At 39.3% G+C, this 20,267-nt stretch overlaps 1 protein-coding gene across 1 annotated transcript; it reads left to right on the forward strand.

Moving 5' to 3' along the window:
* Positions 1–271: 271 nt before the first annotated feature.
* ireb2 (iron-responsive element binding protein 2) lies at positions 272–18,588 on the forward strand. Its single transcript, XM_037767270.1, has 22 exons — positions 272–417; positions 3,186–3,272; positions 4,184–4,349; positions 4,972–5,109; positions 5,239–5,466; positions 6,232–6,301; positions 6,862–7,045; positions 7,175–7,314; positions 8,763–8,934; positions 9,042–9,142; positions 9,431–9,547; positions 9,798–9,957; positions 10,645–10,780; positions 11,250–11,334; positions 11,702–11,858; positions 12,133–12,257; positions 12,383–12,487; positions 13,298–13,440; positions 13,930–14,077; positions 14,317–14,439; positions 15,026–15,211; positions 15,522–18,588. The coding sequence occupies exons 1-22, from the start codon at positions 393–395 to the stop codon at positions 15,630–15,632; spliced, it is 2,907 nt and encodes a 968-aa protein (XP_037623198.1). The 5' UTR covers positions 272–392; the 3' UTR covers positions 15,633–18,588.
* Positions 18,589–20,267: the final 1,679 nt, after the last annotated feature.

Consider the following 20,267-nt stretch of genomic DNA (forward strand, 5'->3'; position numbering starts at 1 on the left):
GAGTCAGCTTCATAATTTGCCATTTAAACATGTTTTTTTAATTATTATTATCTTATCTTATAATGTGCCGTTTAAACATGTTTTTTTAATTATTATTATCTTATCTTATAATGTGCCGTTTAAACATGTTTTTTTAATTATTATCTTATCTTATAATGTGCCATTTAAACATGTTTTTTTATTATTATTATTATTTAGTCAGTAATTGATGAATGGGGGCGTGTTCTGTAGCCCCCTGTGCTCTGATTGGTCGGCTCCATTGATAAATGGGCGTGTTCTGTAGATCCCGGTGCTCTGATTGGTCGGCTGTAGATCCCTGGGCTCTGATTGGTCGGCTCGGTGTTGCCAGAGCAGTCTGGTCTGAACTGATCGTGTTGATCTCAGCAGTCATCATGGCGCTCACTGACCCAGACTCAGGTAAAGAGACGTCTGATAACATTAACCTCAGCTAGCAGGCTGATAACCGACCAGACGTTCACCTTTAGAGTCGATTATATGAACTCATCCTTCCTCTGAAATAATGGTTGTCGTTTGCTTTCAGTTAATATTAAATACAGTTTACCCGACGTCAAACTGTTGGCTACATCAGAGCTAACCTGAGCTAGCTAGCTAATGTTTGCTATGCGGCTAAAGCTAACAGCTAGATAGATGTGTGTTTACTCCGCTCATTAATGTCCCAGCTGTAGTCTACTGTATAATAATGGTGTGCTAAGTGTCTTGCTCTTTCTTATCTGGTCATGACGTTCAGCTAGTAGCTCGATAAGTAGGCTGGTTAAGAGAGAGTGTGCTTCACGATAAGGAGCAGTGTTAGCTTAGCTTTAGCTAGTCTTCTATACCTGTTCAGCAGGATCCATGCAGACATCATTCAATGCACAGTATTGTCATCATCATCTTGTCATATTCGCATCACGTCAGCTTGCCATCCATGTGTGATTTTTACAGTCATATTAATGGCAGAGACTTTAGTACAAACAAAGACAAGAATTGCTTTTTATTTTCGACACATTCAGGATCTGTTAAAATGTGGGATTAAAGGCCATCGTGACAATAACAGTCTGATAAAGCGAGTGATGTTTTAGTAGCATTGAGTCAGTTCTGCAGCAGATCTGTGGTATTTGACCTTTAAGATGTCTAACAATAACAGGGGGTTTTCAGCAAGAGGCATTTATTTACACAAGACCAAAACCAGTTCTTTTACTTTAACTACATTTTGCTGCTTATACTTATGTACTTTCATTCAGGACTTTTACTTATAATGGAGCATTTTTACAATGCTGTATTGGTACTTTTACTTAAGTAAAGGATCTGAATACTTAGAAGTGCTCAGATCATTTACTAAAGTAGGATTACCTCAGTATAATAATGCTCCATTAGAATTAAAAGTCATGCATTTAAAAATAACTTCTGTCAGCAAAATATACTGTAGTTTAGTTAAAAATCATAATATGTATTAATCATTATTATGCAGCAGAAAGGTCCCTGTTAGTCATTATTATACTATTATTTTATTATTATTGCTGATGCATTAATATGTAAGCAGTATTTTAATTATTAAGCTGATTTCGAGAAACCTAATTTACTCTAGCTGCATAACAATAATAGGGGATTTTCAGCAGGAAGGATTTATCTCCACAAGATCTCATTAGTGTTTTGGTTCTGTTTCAAGTAACGTAGTATAGTATGGTACTGTATGTTTTACATTCTGCCTGCTTTGCATTAGGTTATGGCTTTTAGTTTTTGCATACAGTTATTTGAAACACTAGCTGACAAAAGCATCTCAGTGAGGCAGGAAAATTGATGTTGCTGTCATATGTAAACATGGAAGCTGCTTGTGAATTATCTGACAAAAAGAGGCCAAATTGTGCAGAAAAGGTTGAATGCGTGTGGATTGTTTTTGCCATGAATGTTCAAATTATTTTGCTATTAAATATGTTGCAGTGGAGTCAAGAGCACAAACACTCTTCTTAAATCAGTATTTGACTACGATAAAAGCTTTGTTTCAAAACTGGTATAAAGCTGCTTAGTTAAATTGAGCTAAATATAATTTTTTTTTTGCCTTCCTCTCCGGCAGCAGTGATAATACTCTCTAACTACTCTGCACCACTAGTGAACGTGTTTAGAGGAAATACTACAGATGAAGAAGATATGAAACACCCAGTGTGTCATTCACATCGGGTTATTATCAGATTTGTAAACCAGTTCTGTGACAGGTGTGCTCACATCTTTCACGTCTGCGTGTCCTCATGATGTATTGCAGGGTTGCATAATTGTTATTGAGGACATTCTTCCTCTTTGTATTTATTCATTAAACACATATTTAAGATTTGGGAAACCCTAAATACAGTGCAAGCTTTAAAAAGACAATATACAATCTTTTAACACAATATTTAATTCATATTTGGGGCAAGTCTAGTGTGTTCTGTGAGTTCAAGTGTTGCTTTCAAAGCTAGAAACCTGAGAACCAAAGTTACAGCATGTTGATGTCCTGTTGTGAGACCAGTGAGCAGTGCTGTGCCAAGATTCAAAAGATTACTCTGTCCCTATAATAGGGGCTCAGCATTTGCTTAGCTTAGTTTTCACCCCATGTTTTAAAGGAGAATATCATCAACATTAAACAGCTACAGCCTTCGTCTTTTGGCACAAATCTACCACCTTTTGAAGTGAAAGAAATGAGAACAGAAAGATCAATTTCATTTCTCTTTTTCTCTGCATTTACATTTTGCCTCCAAATACACTGTTGTTCATTGTTGCGTTATCCAAGAAGCTTATTTATAGTACAGTCTAATTCAAAGTTTGGCTATTCTTGAGACCAACCGCTCAGCTACTTATAACCACTAAGACAATGGTATGTAATAAATAAGCCAATTCTATGGATGCACTACTGTGTGCACAAACCACACAGAAAAACTGAGGCCTCCTGCCATTTTCATAGAGCTGTCTTAAGCCTTCTCCTTGCTTGCCTTGTTTTTAGGAGATCTCCTCTAGGTAAATGTTGTTAGGTAGTTGACAATTTGTGTATACCACTTCATTTTAAAGTCTCACAGATTAAACCTGGCCAACCTGCAAGCAGACATGCTGAAACAAAAAAACGGATTTGAGGATATCACATCTGGAAGTTTCCTGGACTCGTAACACGCAGGCTGGAATTATAGTTGTATTAATAAATGTTTGTTTTCCCTCTGCAGAGCACCCATATAGCCATCTAATCGACACCCTGATAGATGGCAGGATCAAGTTCTTCAATCCACAGAAATTAAATGATCCAAGATATGGTGAGTTCAGGCCCTCTGACTAAAAGAAAGGCCATATATTTAAACACTTGTCCCTCTTTTGAGACCATTTCAAGTAGTAGTACGACATTGTACTCTAAAAGTCTATCAGCATATTGTGCTTTTACATATTACGGTTGTGTTTACCACAGGTGTGTCCCAGGATAGCAGTGTAAACATGTCTGCATACAAATGTAAACAGCAGTCTTAACATTTGTAAATACACTGCAAGAAAATCAATGTGTCTAAACCAGAAAACCTAATGTGCCTTAGAATATTAGTTTTCTATCAAAATAACTACACTACTAAACAGTTTAACATTTGACATTACAGTAGTTTAATGGTGTGCCCATATATTACAAAAAGCATTTCTGTATCTGCTGCTCTTAAATTGAATTTAAATGAATTAAATACATTTAAAATCTAATACAGTGCATGGCCTAAGTGCCCTCTTGAAATATTATAATGTTATGTCATGTGTAAATAAGTAAAGTTAAAACAGGCAGGACTTGTCAAATATTGGTTTCTGTTCATGGCCTCAGCATCCACTTGAAATATTACGATGCAAATGTAAGATGTTAATCTGCCTAATATTAAGATGTAACAAACGGAACAGGCAGAAATGGTAAAATCTTGGTTTCTGTGCCAAGAGGTTAAAACAGAGATAAAGTGTTTAAAGTAGGATGTGAAATGTACATTCAGTGTAATTTATTAAAAAATATTCCCAAGATATATTCTGGTTTTATTTAAAAAGAATTGAGAGTCTGCATTGGTTTGTCACTTCAAGTTCTCAGTGCACATCCAGTTGAAAATTATGTAACATGGACAGAGAATGGTTAATAAACAATCCGATTTAATTACGTATTGTTTGCTGTGGGAAATTAAATGGCACTTTTTTTTTGTTTGCTCTGTAGATAAGCTGCCTCTGTCCATCCGTGTCTTACTGGAGGCAGCGATCCGTAACTGTGATGGCTTTTACACAAAAGAAGACGACGTCGAGAAGCTTCTGGATTGGCAGCAGCAGCAGAATGAAGCGGAGGTGCCGTTCTCTCCGGCGCGAGTCCTTCTTCAGGACTTCACGTGAGTTTCACAAGGATTTGGGTAAAACAGCTGATCCACCAGGAGTTGGCCTATTAGATCTTTTGTCGTCATGATCTTTCTTTGCGTTCCTTTTAGGGCTGTCAATCGGTTAAAATATTTAATCGTGATTAATCGTAAATTAATCACACATTTTTTATCTGTTCTAAATGAACCTTAAAGGGAGATTTGTCAAGTATTTAATACTCTTATCAACATGTGAGTGGGCAAATATGCTGCTTTATGCAAATGTATGTATATATTTATTATTGGAATCAATTAACAACACAAAACAATGACAAATATTGTCCGGAAACCCTCTCAGGTACTGCATTTAGCAAAAAAAATATGCTCAAATCGTAACATGGAAACTCGAGCCCAACTAGCTTTAAAACTGAGCCAACTACAACCTAAAAATCTCAAGTTGTGTTGTGTGTGTTAAAAAAATTAGTGGCGTTAAAACGAATTTGCGTTAACACGTCATTATCGCGTTAACTTCGACAGGCCTAGTTCCTTTACATACACACATTTTTCATATTATCATACTTTGAGTTATACAAGAAGAATATTCTCCCTGAAGGAAGGTTAAGTTTAATTATTGTCTTCTCCTGCTTTCCTTTGACAGTGGTATTCCTGCCATGGTGGACCTGGCAGCCATGAGGGACGCTGTGGCCAAACATGGCAGGAACCCCGGCCTGGTCAACCCTAAATGCCCCACAGACCTCATCGTAGATCACTCATTACAGATTGATTATAGCAAATGGTGTGTTTGCATTTATATTTTCCATTTTATATATTGCAAATGAGCAAAGTTACTTGTTTTGGCTGTATTTATTTAAACACTGTTCTTCTTATTGAATTCTGTAATAAAACATTTATTTTTTACCCACAGTGCCATACAGAATGCTCCGAACCCGGGTGGAGGGGACGGTCCAAACCAGAGCCAGGGTCCTTCCCGTTCCACATCCAGGCGAGGCTCACATTGTGGGAGCCAGCGGGGCTCCTGTAGTAAAGCTGCCTGCAGCGACCTTCCATCCTCCCCGGGTCGAGCTCCGGCGTCTGTCCAGCAGATCGAGAACACGCCTCTCCTCTGCCCTTTCCACCTGCAGCCTGTGTCTGAGTGAGTTTGCTAGTAAAAAGTAATGTGGTTTTTGCTCTTTACTGCTACTGCAACTGCTGCTTTGGTCATTTAAAAAACAGGGCTTAGACATGATGTTAATGAATTTATTCCACAACCACTACAACTAACAGAAAAAACTGTCACAAGATCATTTGAATTCAGCTGTTTTCAGTGAGCTTGGCATCTGTTTAATGTAGAGGTGTTTCAACTTCTTCTGTTTATTCTGTTACCGTCTACGAGGGATACGGGATGGTTTTCCTCCAAAAGGGGGCGTGGTCATTCAATCCTACTCTGGGTGACGTATTGCCGGTCTGATGTATGACAATATTAGCCATGCTAATATTATCTTAGCATGAAGAAAATGGAACCATCAGGGGCTAATGTTGAAGTTACATTAGTTGGTACTTTGGCTCAATCGTCGGAAAATGGAAATAGCGTTCAGCTAAAGTTACATCCAGATTGTGATGGCTAGCGTTTGCTAAATCAAAACCACCTTACCAGGCTAATTAACAGCCTCAAGCTTGACATATCGTCATATAAACCAATTAAGGTTATGATAATGCTATTGTGCTACCTCTTACCTCAAGGCATGCCCCCCTCCCGGGTGCAAAATTCAAATTGGAATTTTGCCAAAAGGTGACAAGTTTGCATGCCTGCTTTGTTTCAGCCCTTTTAAACAGGTTGAATGAGGTGACATATTATCCCTGATTGACACAGAGTTTCCCTTTTAGCATGTTAACTGTTGATTTGTCCTCTTTTCTGCAGAACTGAAACAGCTGTGAAGAATCAGGAAATGGAACTGATCAGAAACAAAGAGAGGCTTCAGTTCTTTAAGGTACAGCAAATATGTTTTTTATTACGTCGCATCAGACTGATGTGAGAGGCATGTCTTAAAGGAAAAGTCTGACTTCTGGGAGATATGCTTGTTTTCTTTCTTGTCGAGAGTTAGATGTATAGATCAATACGCTAAAATATAACGTCAACGCCAGCAGCAGGCTAACTTACCTTAGCAAAAAGACTGGAAGCGGAGGGAAACAGTTAGCCTGGCTTTATCCAAAGGTAACACTTCTTAAGCTCGCTAATTAATGCATTGTTTCTTCACAAATCAACATTTTACGGGGGTTGTGTGACGGAGTATTTCTCGTAACTTCCTGGAGCCTCTGCTCGGTAGCTTGGCAACTGGTCCTGACCAAGAAATAGTCCCAAGCAAAGTTTTATAGCTTCATATTTACCATACAGACATGAGAGTGGTATCAATCTTCTGATCGAAACTCTTCTCAAGAAATGAAAACAAGTGTTTTTCCCAAAATGTCCAACTATTCCTTAATGTTGAGTGAGACACACAGTTAAATGTTTTTCCACCTTTTGCTCTTTTCCTGTTCGTCAACCAAACAGTGGTGTTCAAAAGCGTTTAAGAATGTGAACGTGGTTCCTCCGGACGTTGGTGCAGTCCACCAGGTGAATCTGGAGTATCTGTCCAGAGTGGTCCAGGTCACCGACGGTTTCATCTACCCCGACAGTGTGGTGGGAACCGACTCACACACCACCATGATCAATGGCCTGGGCATCCTGGGCTGGGGTAAACCATTATTTTATTTTTTTTATTTTTTTTTAACGTTCTCACCAGCTGTTGACATATTTGTTGGAAACTTTGTCCACCGTTGCAAGTTGATCAAAACCTTTTCTTGTCCATGTTTCCCCCCACCAGGTGTCGGGGGAATCGAGTCAGAAGCCGTGATGCTGGGCCAGCCGGTGTCTCTGACTCTTCCTCAGGTGGTGGGCTGTAAGCTGGTGGGCTCCATCAACCCTCTGACCACCTCAATAGACACCGTCCTCGGCATCACAAAGGTAACACTGCTTTGCTCTCCTTCATGCTTTATGTAACGGATAATGTACAACTTCTTTTCTACTTTTTTACAGTAATCAGAGCGTAGCTATCAAGATAACAATGTACAATAGATATAGTAAAACGTAGCTAGTTTACCTCCAATTCTCTCTGCAAAATGGACAAGCCATACTGTCCACGTCTTCCTAGCCTCCTGTGAGTCCTGCCTCATTTTTTTTAGACGTTTCAGCAGACAAGAGGGAACATATGTGACCTGTACAGACCTCTGCTAGCAAACAGACTTTACCTGCCTCAGAGCTTTCAAACGAATCTTTATTGACAACAGCCAGAACGGCCCTCAGCGGCCGACGGCCGTGTTTTCTTTTTTCTATTTTATACGTACAGTGTGAGCACTCAGGTCGTGGCTGACGATCGGACCATAAAGTGTGAGCACATACAGTAAATCGTGAGCTTTGGCTTTACATCCCAAACGATCTACTTGTACAGTAGGAGTAGGAAGTACACAACAACATTTCTAAAATCATACAGTGTATGCCCAGCTTTAGTATAATATGATACTGTATGTTTTTTTCTGCCTGCTTTCCATTAGGTTATGGGTTTTAGTTTTTGCATACAGTTATTTAAAACACTAGCTCACACAAAAGCATCTCTGTGAGGCAAGAGAATTTGAGGTCAAGTTCTTGTTCATGAAGAAAGTAACAAAACGTGGGAGCTGCTTGTGAATTATCTGACCAAAAGAGGCCAAATTCTGCAGAAAACGTTGAATGCATGAGCATTGTTTGCTGTTCAAACTATTTTGCAGTGGAGTCAAGGGCACAAACACTGTCCTTGAATCAGTATTTGACTATGATAAAAGCTTTGTTTCAAAACTGGTATAAAGCTGCTTAGTTAAATTGCATAATTCCGTTTTTTTGGCTTCCTCTCTGGCAGCAGTGATAATACTCTTGCTGCACCACTAGTGAACATGTTTAGAGGAAATACTGCAGATGAAGAAGATATGAATCCCCCAGTGTGTCACTGGTTTATTATCAGATTTGTAAACCAGTTCTGTGACATGTGTGCTCACATCTTCCACCTCTGCGTGTCCTCATGATGGATTGCAGGCTTGCATGATTGTTATTGGGGAGATTCTTCCTTTTTGTATTTATTCAGTAAAAACATATTTAGGATTTGGGAAACCAAAAAGAGATATTAGGATTTTATTTATTCACACATGTTCCAGTGAGACACACAAAATGGTTCGTCCGTTAGTTTTGAATCATCAAAAAGAAACTTGGACAAATGTATCACTGCAAGAATCAAAACTGAAACTGTACCATCTATAAAAGTGGTACAATAATCTACATTTTGCACAATCACTGTTGCAAGAAGTGATAGATGGGACTATTTACAGGAAGTCTTGCCTCTCAGTGTGTACTGCACTAATGTATCTTGTGCATTGATTTTCCAGCACTTGCGGCAAGCTGGGATCGCTGGGAAGTTCGTAGAGTTTTTTGGACCTGGTGTCTCCCAGCTATCAGCTCCTGACCGGACCACCATCGCCAACATGTGCCCAGAGTACAACGCTACTGTCAGCTTCTTCCCTGTCGACCAAGTCACACTCGAGCACTTTAAAAAGACAAGTGAGTCAGCAAAAAGCGATACTGCTTATTAACAGTTTACAATGCCAGATTCTGTCGTAGCATTTCATGGGTTGTTATTAACTAACATGTCATAATTTTCCTTCCAGATTTTAGCCAGGAAAAACTTGAATTAATGGAGTCTTACATGAAGGCTGTAAAACTTTTCCGAAGCTATGAAGACTCCTCAGAAGACCCCCACTACTCTGAGGTAATGTGTTAAACCTTCAGTGAGGGTGAAAGCTGCTGCCACTGACAACAGAGATAAATATATATTCATGATATGAAGTTCAGTTTTTTTCCTTCATTCTATTTTTCCATTTTGCTTGATTAAGAACAGAGAAGAGATGGTGGTGTTTTACATTAAAACAATTTCATGTAATTCCTCTGTTTTGGTGTAATTATGGTAGCCATATTTGCAAAATTGAGCCGAGGGTGCAGCAGTAGAGGAATTGATTTCCATAATAAAGTGAAATTAAAACCATTAATTTCTGTGCAGGTGATTGAGATCAACCTGACTTCCTTCGTGCCCTGTGTGAGCGGACCGAAGAGGCCTCAGGACAGAGTGGCAGTCAGCAGCATGAAAGAAGACTTCCAGAGTTGCCTCGATGAGAAGGTAACATACAAAAATACACAATAACACTTTCATATTAATGTTTACTTATGTACTCTAGATGAGGGACCGGTGCTCTGTCACAATTCAAATACTTCCATTAGTACACTTCCATGTAGTACACTGTGCACAGGGTTAGTGTTGTCTCAAATCACACAGCCGTAATGCACTCACCGTTGACATAGTTCACGGAGATGCTGGTGATGCATGGTTGACTACAACAAGTCATTTATTTTCCTTCTTTTGCCTGCAGGTTGGCTTCAAAGGCTTTCACATCGCTAAAGCGAAGCAGGAAACGCAGGTTCCTTTCCTGCACTGCGGTCGCGAGTACCAGCTGGCTCACGGCTCGGTGGTCATCGCCGCCGTCATCAGCTGCACCAACAACTGCAACCCGTCTGTCATGCTCACCGCAGGTAAAGGACCGAGTCAAAAGATGAAACCATCTTCAGATTTCCTCTGAAAATATTCCCTACATTCATCTGTATATCAGCTGGTTGTTAAATTCTACTGAACCAGTCTGAGAAGCTATCGCAACTATCAGGCAATTTATATTGTGGTTCTGAGGTGGATGGCATTTTCCGAGTATCTAGTCATCTAATCTTTTTGTACTGGCATGTCTGTTTTCACATTTTTTAGTTTCTTTTCCCTTTAGTTAATCCTTCAAGCGTGAATCCAAGTATGGCTGCACTATCACGCCCCGTATTTTCTCTTTTTTTGTCCGGAATTTATATGCTGTTTTGCTACAATGAACTCACTAGGGCTGTCCTCGACCAAAGAAATTATTAGTCGACTAACACTCATACGATTTTGACGACTAATCGATTAGTTGATGTTATCGTCAGATCGGTGAAACTGAGTTTCTCCACAAAGAATCACACAAAAGCACCTCTTTAAATCTTGTGTTTACCAGAGATGTGCTCATAATGTTCATAGAAAAAAAGCATAAAAACAACGACTTATCGGCCAAAGAATCTTAGTCGACTAAGACCAAAACAACCGATTAGTTGACTAGTCGACTAAGAGGGGGCAGCCCTAGAACTCACCATTGTGGTTATTTTGTAGGCAAATCTACATCGCTGGTTGTTTTTTGTGATTGACAGGTCTACTGGCCAAAAAGGCTGTGGAGGCGGGGCTTGTTGTCAAGCCTTATATTCGGACCAGCCTGGCTCCTGGAAGTGGCATGGTCACTCACTACCTCAGTACCAGTGGAGTCCTGCCTTACTTTAACCAGCTGGGGTGAGCGTGTGTACACAGTGACATCACAAACACACACACACACCCAGATACCCCTTCAACACCGAGTCAACGACCTGAGATAACCCCATACATGCAGTTCAAGAGCAACCTGCACTTTACCAAAGATTACCACCATCTAACTAGCTCAGTTCTGGTTTTGGATGAATTAACACGATGATTTTACGGGATGTAATTTGTGGTGCTGTTGGATTGTACCATGGTTTACTGACAGGTGTTTCTATTATTTTGTCCACCACATTTATATCAATGAGGCTAGGCTAAGTAACAGAAACACCTCTCTGTATAAAACAATACAGTTCACAAGTTCTTAAAAACACAATGAGTTTTTTTTGGTTGCGGTTTGTAAACACAACATTCAAAATTTCTGTGTCATAGAGTTTGTGTGTGAAAGTTTTGTCACACAGACACAAGATAATTCTGAATGATTTCATTCCTTCACACACCACAGGTTTGATGTGATTGGTTACGGCTGTGCCACCTGTGTGGGGAACACGGCTCCGTTACCAGAAGCTGTTGTGGATGCAATCAAACAGGTAAGATCTTCAATCATTCAACCTTTAATTTAATTCGGAAACACGTTGAGGTAGAGACCTCATTTACAATATACCCGAGTAGAAAAAAAAACATAGGCACCAAGAAACACAAATAAGAAAAATAATAAATAAAGCAATTATAATTTAAGGCAAATTAATCAACTAAAACAAGAGCAACTGGAAGTTTGTTTATTTGTTTCACAAATTTAAAAAGACAATAAAATACAATTCACATGAAAGGAATGTAAAATATGTGTGAGGGTGTGGTAGAACCTATAATGGCTTATATAATGCTGCTACCATAAGCTTTTCTATAGATCTTCTATAGCATCTCACAACAATGAAATGTTGATCTGCTGTGTTTTAGGGGGACCTGGTGGCCTGCGGTGTTCTATCTGGCAACAGGCACTTTGAAGGCCGCCTGTGTGACTGCGTGCGTGCCAACTACCTAGCCTCCCCGCCCCTGGTCGTGGCTTATGCTCTTGCGGGCACTGTGGGAATCGACTTTGAGAAAGAGCCTCTGGGTAAGGAGGAAGGCACACGTCAGGAGCCCCGAGGCTCGTTAGGGGATTTTAGGACTTTGGCTGATTACAGTGAGGGAACATTTAGGGATTCAGAGTCTTGTGCAGACATGCATCAGCCAGAGAACCGGTGACAGATGAGCAGTTTAAGGTCTGATCCACAGTGTTATCTGGTAGTGATTATAACAGAGGTTAAACAACAACAGCAGCATTCATTTAAGGCTTTTAGACTTCCAATATTGAGGGGCTAACGTTGAGCTTCCTGTTGTTGGTGCAGGTGTGACTTCAGAGGGAAAGGAGGTGTACCTGTGTGATATCTGGCCGTCCAGGGAGGAGGTCCAACAGACCGAAGAGGACACAGTCATCTCCTCCATTTTTAAGGATCTCAGGGGAAGGATGGAGGTCAGGACACAATCTCTCTTTTTTTATGTCTGTCTGTTTCTATTAAATCGGGTGAATTAATGATTATATGAATCTCTCTCTCTCTCTCTCTCTCTCTCTCTCTCTCTCTCTCTCTCTCTCTCCAGAAAGGGAACACGCTTTGGAACAACATTGAATGTCCAGATTCTGTGGTTTTCCCCTGGGATCACAAGTCCACATATATCCGTTCGCCGTCTTTCTTCAGCAAGTTGGTAAGTGTTCTGACCGCTATGGTAATCATTGAAGTCATATTGAACAAGGGTGTAACGGTACACAAAATTCACAGTTCGGTATGTTTTCTGTACAGCAGGGAAAATAATAATAGCCTAATAATGATTATTAAACTTTTTTTTTTTTTTTTTTCTTTCAATTGTAAACATTCAACAGTGGCTCATTGGCCATTGTAACAGTTAAGGCACTGAAATACTGACATATTGTCAATCAGAAAAAATAAATATCACTAATGTCAATGTCAGACTGAGTAAAACGTGCACGTGAAGGCACATTGTAGCAGGGCTCACGCGCTTTAATTCTGTAATTACTTTGCGTGTGGTCGCATATACGCAGTGACAAACACTGTTCTAGCATTAGCTGTTACTTTGGCATGGTCTGAATCTGCAGTGGGAGGATGCCTGAACGTTGTAGAGAGAAAGACTCGCCGTCCAGTCTGTTTTGGTTTTGTTCCGCTAATTGACATATTCGGGTGATGCCGTTGTAAACTAATTGTTTGAAACGTATCCACAGATATACCCGACTTCAGTTTAGCAGTGACGGAATACAGTTTCTGAAAGTTACTTAAAAAGTTTCTGTGTAACTTGCACTCCAGAATTTCTGTTCCACGCGCTTGAGTAGTAGACATAAACAGCTGTTTGGTCACAGGGTGTACCGAAAAGGATGTTGCATACCAAACCAATCGTTCGGGACTTATACAGCTACCGTTCCACCCCCTAATATAAGTACAAAAATAAAAACTGCAGCATTTCAGACAATAAGTGCCTCCTCTGCTTGTCTTTTTGTCTCAGAGTAAAGAGGTACCAGCTCCTCAGTCGATAGAGAACGCTCATGTCTTACTGTTCCTCGGGAACAAAGTGACCACGGACCACATCTCACCGGCGGGCAGCATTGCCAGGGTCAGCGCCGCTGCCAAGTACCTGCTGAGCAAACGGTCAGTTTCCCATCAGACATGGTGGTGAGAGTCACCATCAAGTCCAGACGATGCACATTATTTTCAGATTACTGCATGGCACGGACTCTGTGTTCTCATCACAATCCTGATTTAAGCAAGACTACTTATTTTGGCTTCTCCGAGGCTACAGCCTGTTTTACTGGCTGGAAAAGTAAATTCATTATTTATTTATATCAAGGTTGGAGACGAGAATGCCTGTCCAAAATTTGCCTAGAAATATGAACAGTTGTTAATTTTGTCAATGAAAACTACACAATTATTCTTAGAGATCATTTTTTATGTGGCAAAAACAAGAAAACACATTGCAGTTTTCATTGACAAATAAATATTGAAGTATATAATGTATGTACAGTGTGTTGTATGAGTGGGTCAACAAAGGGTTTCAGTTGTCACTGGACACTGTTGCTTTTTATTCATCACCGCACAAATGCAAATTTAATTACATCTCACTTTGAATATTTCCCTCAGCCTGACACCGCGGGAGTTTAACTCGTATGGCGCTCGCCGAGGGAACGACGCAGTGATGACCAGAGGCACCTTCGCCAGCATCAAGCTCCAAAATCGATTCATCGGCAAACCAGGCCCTAAGACTTTGCACATTCCTTCAGGCCAGACAGTGAGTGTGAACTTTTTAAGACCAGCAACCCAGAGGTGGATATTTTTGTGGAGTTGTTTACGTATCGGCTAATAAAACACACCGCTCCTGCACAACCCGGCTGTTACATTGGTCAGACTCGTGACCTTTGAGCTGTAGCATCGTGTGTTTAGCATTGGCACCGGCTTTGTTTTTACAATGCCAGACCTGCTGCTAATAACATGTCCTAATATGTCCTCCTTTTGTTTACCTTTGATCAGCTGGATGTCTTCGAGGCAGCTGATCGCTATCAGAGAGACGGCATTCCTCTCATCATCCTGGCAGGCAAAGACTACGGATCTGGAAACTCCAGGGACTGGGTAGCCAAAGGACCATACCTGCTGGTAAACTGCAAAACACACAAGACACTTTATACAGACCAGACAACATGATACAACAGCTCTCTGTCTAGCTCTCTCTCTCTCTCTGACCCTCTCTGACTCGCTCTAACTCTCTCTCTCTCTCTGACTCTCTCTCTCGCTCTGTGTCTCTCTGACTCAGACCCTCTCTCGCTCCCTTTCTCTCTCCCGCTGTCTCTGACTATCTCTGACTCTCACTCGCTCCCTTTTTCTCTCCCGCTGTCGCAGACTCACTCTGACTATCTATCTGACTCTGACTCTTTCTCTCGAAGTCTGTCTCTGACTGTCTCTCTCTCTCTCTCTCTCTCTCTCTCGCTCGCTGTCTCTTTCTAACTCTCTCTCTGACTCTCTCTCTCTCTGACTCTCTGATGTGTAAAGCCCTTAACATGGTACATTTACATTATAGTAGTTACATTCCACAACTAAGGTATCACATTTCCAAGAACCTGACTTTCTAAACAAAACTCTTATAAAACCATAGACCGGACTTTTTTCCTAGAATGGAATATAAATTTGCTGGTCCATGCCTCACTTGTTTTTTGCCGCTCACCTGCTTCTCTGCGGTCATCAGGGGGTTCGTGCAGTCATCGCCGAGAGCTTTGAGAAGCTGCACAAGAACCAGCTGGTGGGAATGGGCATCATGCCGCTCCAGTTCCTGCCCGGCGAGAACGCAGACTCGCTGGAGCTCAGCGGGAAAGAGAAGTTCACCATCACCCAGCCGGACAGCCTGAGTCCGAGGCAGCAGCTCACTGTCAAGGTAAGAAACAGGCGGTCAGCCCTGAGCTCTGATAACTGTCACACGCAGATACTGAATTGATATTGTTCTTTGTGGAGATGGCAAGAAGTATTACATTATTAGTACAGTACGTGACAATTTTCAGATTAAAAAAAGGTAAATACTTTCAACAGCAGATCATCTTAAGTTCTCAACAATGAATTCCAAAGATTATTTAACAAAATCAAAGCTACATTGTTTGATTTTTGGCCACTAAGGAGCAGACAAAATACAATTTTGATGACTTTGATGAACGGTTTAGTAAAGCAGTTGTTTCTGTGTTCTCTTGCAGACAAGCCAAGGAAAGTCCTTCTTCGTTACCGCACTGTTTGACACTGAGATGGACGTTATATTTTTCCGAAACGGAGGTCTCCTCAGATACGTTGCTCGGACTTTGCTCTGAAACAGCCTGCAGCCCGGTCCCCAAGCCCCACTGAATGTGCCCAGCAGTCCTCATTTCACCAGTTTGTCTTCAGCATGGATGAAACACAGCTCATTGGAGCAACATAAAGGCTGAGGATTTTTCCGTTTGACCTGGATGAACATCTCCAGACTTTTAGTCATGAGACGTCACTTTTTAGACCTGAGCTGCTACTTTCGTCACTACATGTGGCTGATGAAGCAGCGTTTCTTCTCAGAAGATGGTCAAAAACAAAGCGCAAGAAGGCGTGGTGACATTCACTCAATAAGGAGATTATACTCTCGACGAATTTTGAACATTGTTTTTTTTTTCCGTCTTGTTGTGTTTGAGACCGAGAAGACATTTCTTTCATCATGGAGTTGAGCCAGGAAGAAATAAATCCCATCTGCTTCTGTTGTCGTTTAACAAAGTAAATAAAACAATCCTGCCTAGAGAGGCTTACATGGTGCTAGGTACTACGGCATGAATACATTGTTTTTTAGGGTGCGGTATAGCCTGTTTTTTCCCTGACATCCAAGTAAAGTCTAATTTTACAGAAATTATGTCAGTTGCCCATATTTCATTTTGGGGCCAAATAATCTTATGTAAATTAAAGTTCTGTTGATATTTCTTTGAACAAATTCCCTTTTGCAGTTGCCTCCTGATACTCAATTTGTGTTATGTGGAAAATATGAAATCCCTCTTTTTCCTTTTTGCTGTATCACTAAACTACATAAAGTTACCTCCTACTACAACTGACAGTCCTCTGCATCACATTAAAGTAATTATAAATGTTATTCAAATATTAGTCCATAAAGCAGGAGATGCTTTTAACGGTTTGATTAATGTTGCGCCAAAAAAGACAACTTATTTAAAATACATTCAGTGTTTGTACCCAAAGTATAAATATCAAGACGCAACATTTCAAATTTCAAATTTGAGTTAACCTAACTGGTGCTGAGGGGAAAGTAGTTACATTTTTATTGCTGGCTGTATTTACACTTGTCATTTGCATGTAGTTTTTTTTTTTAAAGGAATAATTGAAAACAGATTTTGCGAGATCACACGCCTGAATCACCCAAATAACTTTTACTTGTGTATCTCCAGTGAACGTGTCCGGTTAAATCTCTTTCCCCAGCCTGAGACCGACAACCCTCAGTGTTCAGCATTTTAAAATAAATATTTTAATGAGTACATTTTAATTATAATAAATTATATTTAAAGGGAAATTCCAGATTTTAGACACCAAAGTCTGTTTCCGAAAGTTTGGCCAGCTACATGAGTCGCTGCTGAAGTGTTGCTCAAGCACTCGTTGAATAGCACTGGGAACTTAACCTTGCGCGGCAGCTGGATTCTCAAGAGATCACATATCACACAAAAATCTATCTTGTCAGGCTTCAAATACATTTGTGTCTAGCAAGCCAGGGCACTGACCCAGCGTCCTGTGAGGAGCTACTGGCAGCTACAGGCGTGGCTTAGGTGTGTGTGAGACGACGTTCTAAAAAACAATGGCGGCTCCTGAAAAGGTTGGCGTAGACGCTGCAATAGCATCATTGAAAGAAGAGCAAAGAACGGCACTGAAGGCTTTTCCCGTCTGGCTTCAGCAAGAGTTTGATTGACAGATGGTTCATCCAATCACCTGCCACGTATTTTGTGAAGTGCCTGCCCCTTTTTCAATCAGCTTCTCAGATGGTTCTGTGTAACAAACCATCTCCCATCTGGCCGGTGAGGTTACTGGGAACGGCAAGAAAAGTTTTTTTTACATTTTTTTTGACGGAACTGGAATTGTTGGGAGAGAGAAGGGGACCGGAAATGGCGAAACAAAACATATGATTGGTTGATGCTCCTCCGCGTCATTGGAGTAAAGCAAGAAAGCGAATACTTACATTTCCCAAAATGATTATTTCTTTACGTAATCTCACTTTAACAACTGGACCCATTTCGATACCCGGTCCCTGTCGTGATTTGGCGCCGTGTGAAGATAAAAGCTGCATGAAAGTGACAAGTGTAATAATAGAGCTTCATATCTTTGGTGCTTCTAATGCCATCAGTTCATTACTTTCACTTATGTCAGACTTATTACTAAATATTACATGCATGAGGAGATTTATCAGATCAATTGTAGGGGAAAATGACTGAATCAATGCTCTATCAATGCAGTTTGAACTGAATTATAAGTCAATGGAGGAACACCAGCCCGGCCTATAATACAGGTATTCTTTAATTTATAATCCATCACAAATGACATGTATTGGGGGTACTGGACTGGACTTAAATAATTCTTTTTGTCAGCTCTGTAGGATTTAATTTTTGTGCATGTTGAAACCATTTTGGCTCAGAGTCATAAAAAAGAGTACTTTAGTAGATAATGGCACTTTCTGAAATCCTCCCTTCATGTATCACGTCACGTTGTTTAGAAAGTGGATTGGAGCCTTTATGCATTTATATTTTTTAGAGAGCGTGATATAATTACTGGCTGTTTAGGAGAAGTTATTTATTGATTACCTACACTATTCCGTTAAATATGTTGAAACCATATACTGCCTACTTTGTTTTTGTCATTTTAAGAGTGAACAAAGACGGTGTTTTGCCAACTGCCAAAACAAGCTGAAACAAGTAGCAAGCTGTCATGAGTCTCGTAGTTTCTACACTGCTTATTAATATTACAGGACATGTAGGTTTTTAGTTCCTCAGCCAGTCCATCTTCACTATTTGCCTTCCTAGTTTGAGGTTGTTTTGATTAGTCAGTGATATCTGAATGCAGCACAGTGTGAAAGCTTTAGCCGTAGTGTCATCATGTGTAGCAGTTAACTGGTACACTGCTGCTTCCCATTATCTCAGTTTATGGAAGCAAAGTATGTAAAACGAGTGCATCACTGCACAAGTGAAAAGGTGTCTGGATGTCTGTAACTCTGAATCATATTGTTAATAGTTTTTAATAAATGGTAAGGCAACGCTGGTACTGTGGCTGTCTGTGAGGTGTCAGGCTGCTCTGTTAAAGGATAACGTCATTGATTTTACACAAAAGGTTTACTATATAATATGAGGGCATTTAAAAAGGCAGAAATGGTCTCACAAAATGTTGCTTTTAGGACTTGATTTAGACTAGGAACTAAAAGTCTGAATATCTATGCATGCTTAAAATGGAATGACAAACCTTTCATCAAACTAATCAAAACTTCCATTATTTAGTGTACAAAGCACCTAAAGGAACTGGCTTGCTCTCATTCACGTTTATCAGACTACTGATTCCAATTCTGAGGGGGGAGTTGGTCGCGGACGCCGTAGCCGTCCCTCTAACTTCACTGCTTAAAGTCCTTATTATCAGACCAGTTGTACACCCGCTAACGTGCACCACAAACTGCTTCTCAAAAACACAAATCTACTTACTATGACTTTTTTATGGCATGCTATATTTTAATGAAATTTTTTTATAACATACTATATGACTTGTTTTTTGTTGCATACAACACTGACTTTTCTCAACACATACTGTGACTTTTTCTTTTCTTTCTATATACGACTTTTTTTCTGACTTTTCCAACATACAATACTATGACATTTTAAGACATAATACACTGACTTTTTTCCCGACATGCAATGCTTGACTTTTATTTTTTATCTTGTAACTTTTTTTTTTTTAACTTAACTATGACTTTTTTTTTTTTTTACTTTTTTCGACTTACTATACTATGACTTTTTTTCGGCGTACGATATGACTTTTTTTCGAACATACTATACTAAGTCATTTTTTCATGAAAATTTCGACATGCTATATTAAGTCTTTTTTTTCATGAAAATTTCGACATACTTTACTATGACTTTTTTTTCCTGAAAATTTTGACATACTAGTAATGACTAGTGTGACTTTTTTTTCATGAAAATGTCGACATACTTTACTATGAATTTTAATGACATAAAATACTATGACTTTTAATGACATATTATACAATTACTTTTTTCATAAAATTTTTCGACATTCTATAATATGACTTAATTCATGAAAATTTCGATATACTATATTATGACTTTTTTCGACATGCAATGCTATGACTTTTATTTTTACTTTATATTGTAAATTTTTTTTTAACTTAACTATGACTTTTTTTTTTTTTACTTTTTTCGACCTACTATACTATGACTTTTTTCTTTCAGCATACAATATGACTTTTTTTCGGACATACTATACTATGACTTTTTTTTTAATTATACTATGACATTTTTTGGACATATACTATGACTTTTAATGACATACTATACAATTACTTTTTTCATTACATTTTTCGACATACTATACTATGACTTTTTTTTAATGAACATTTCGACATACGACATATGACTTTTTAATGAAATTTTTTGACATACTATGACTTTTAATGACATACTATACCAATACTTTTTTCATTACATTTTTTGACATACCATGCTAATACTTTTTTTTCAAGAAAAAACATGCTATTTTTCGACATATTATACTATGACTTTTAATGACATAAAATACTATGACTTTTAATGACATACTATACAATTACTTTTTTCATTAAATTTTTCAACATACTATACTATGACTTTTTTTTCATGAAAATTTCGAGATACTATATTACTTTTTTTTCATTACATTTTTCGACATTCTATAAT

This window comes from Sebastes umbrosus, chromosome 4 (genome assembly GCF_015220745.1).
Source record: "Sebastes umbrosus isolate fSebUmb1 chromosome 4, fSebUmb1.pri, whole genome shotgun sequence".
Classification (NCBI taxonomy): domain Eukaryota; kingdom Metazoa; phylum Chordata; class Actinopteri; order Perciformes; family Sebastidae; genus Sebastes; species Sebastes umbrosus.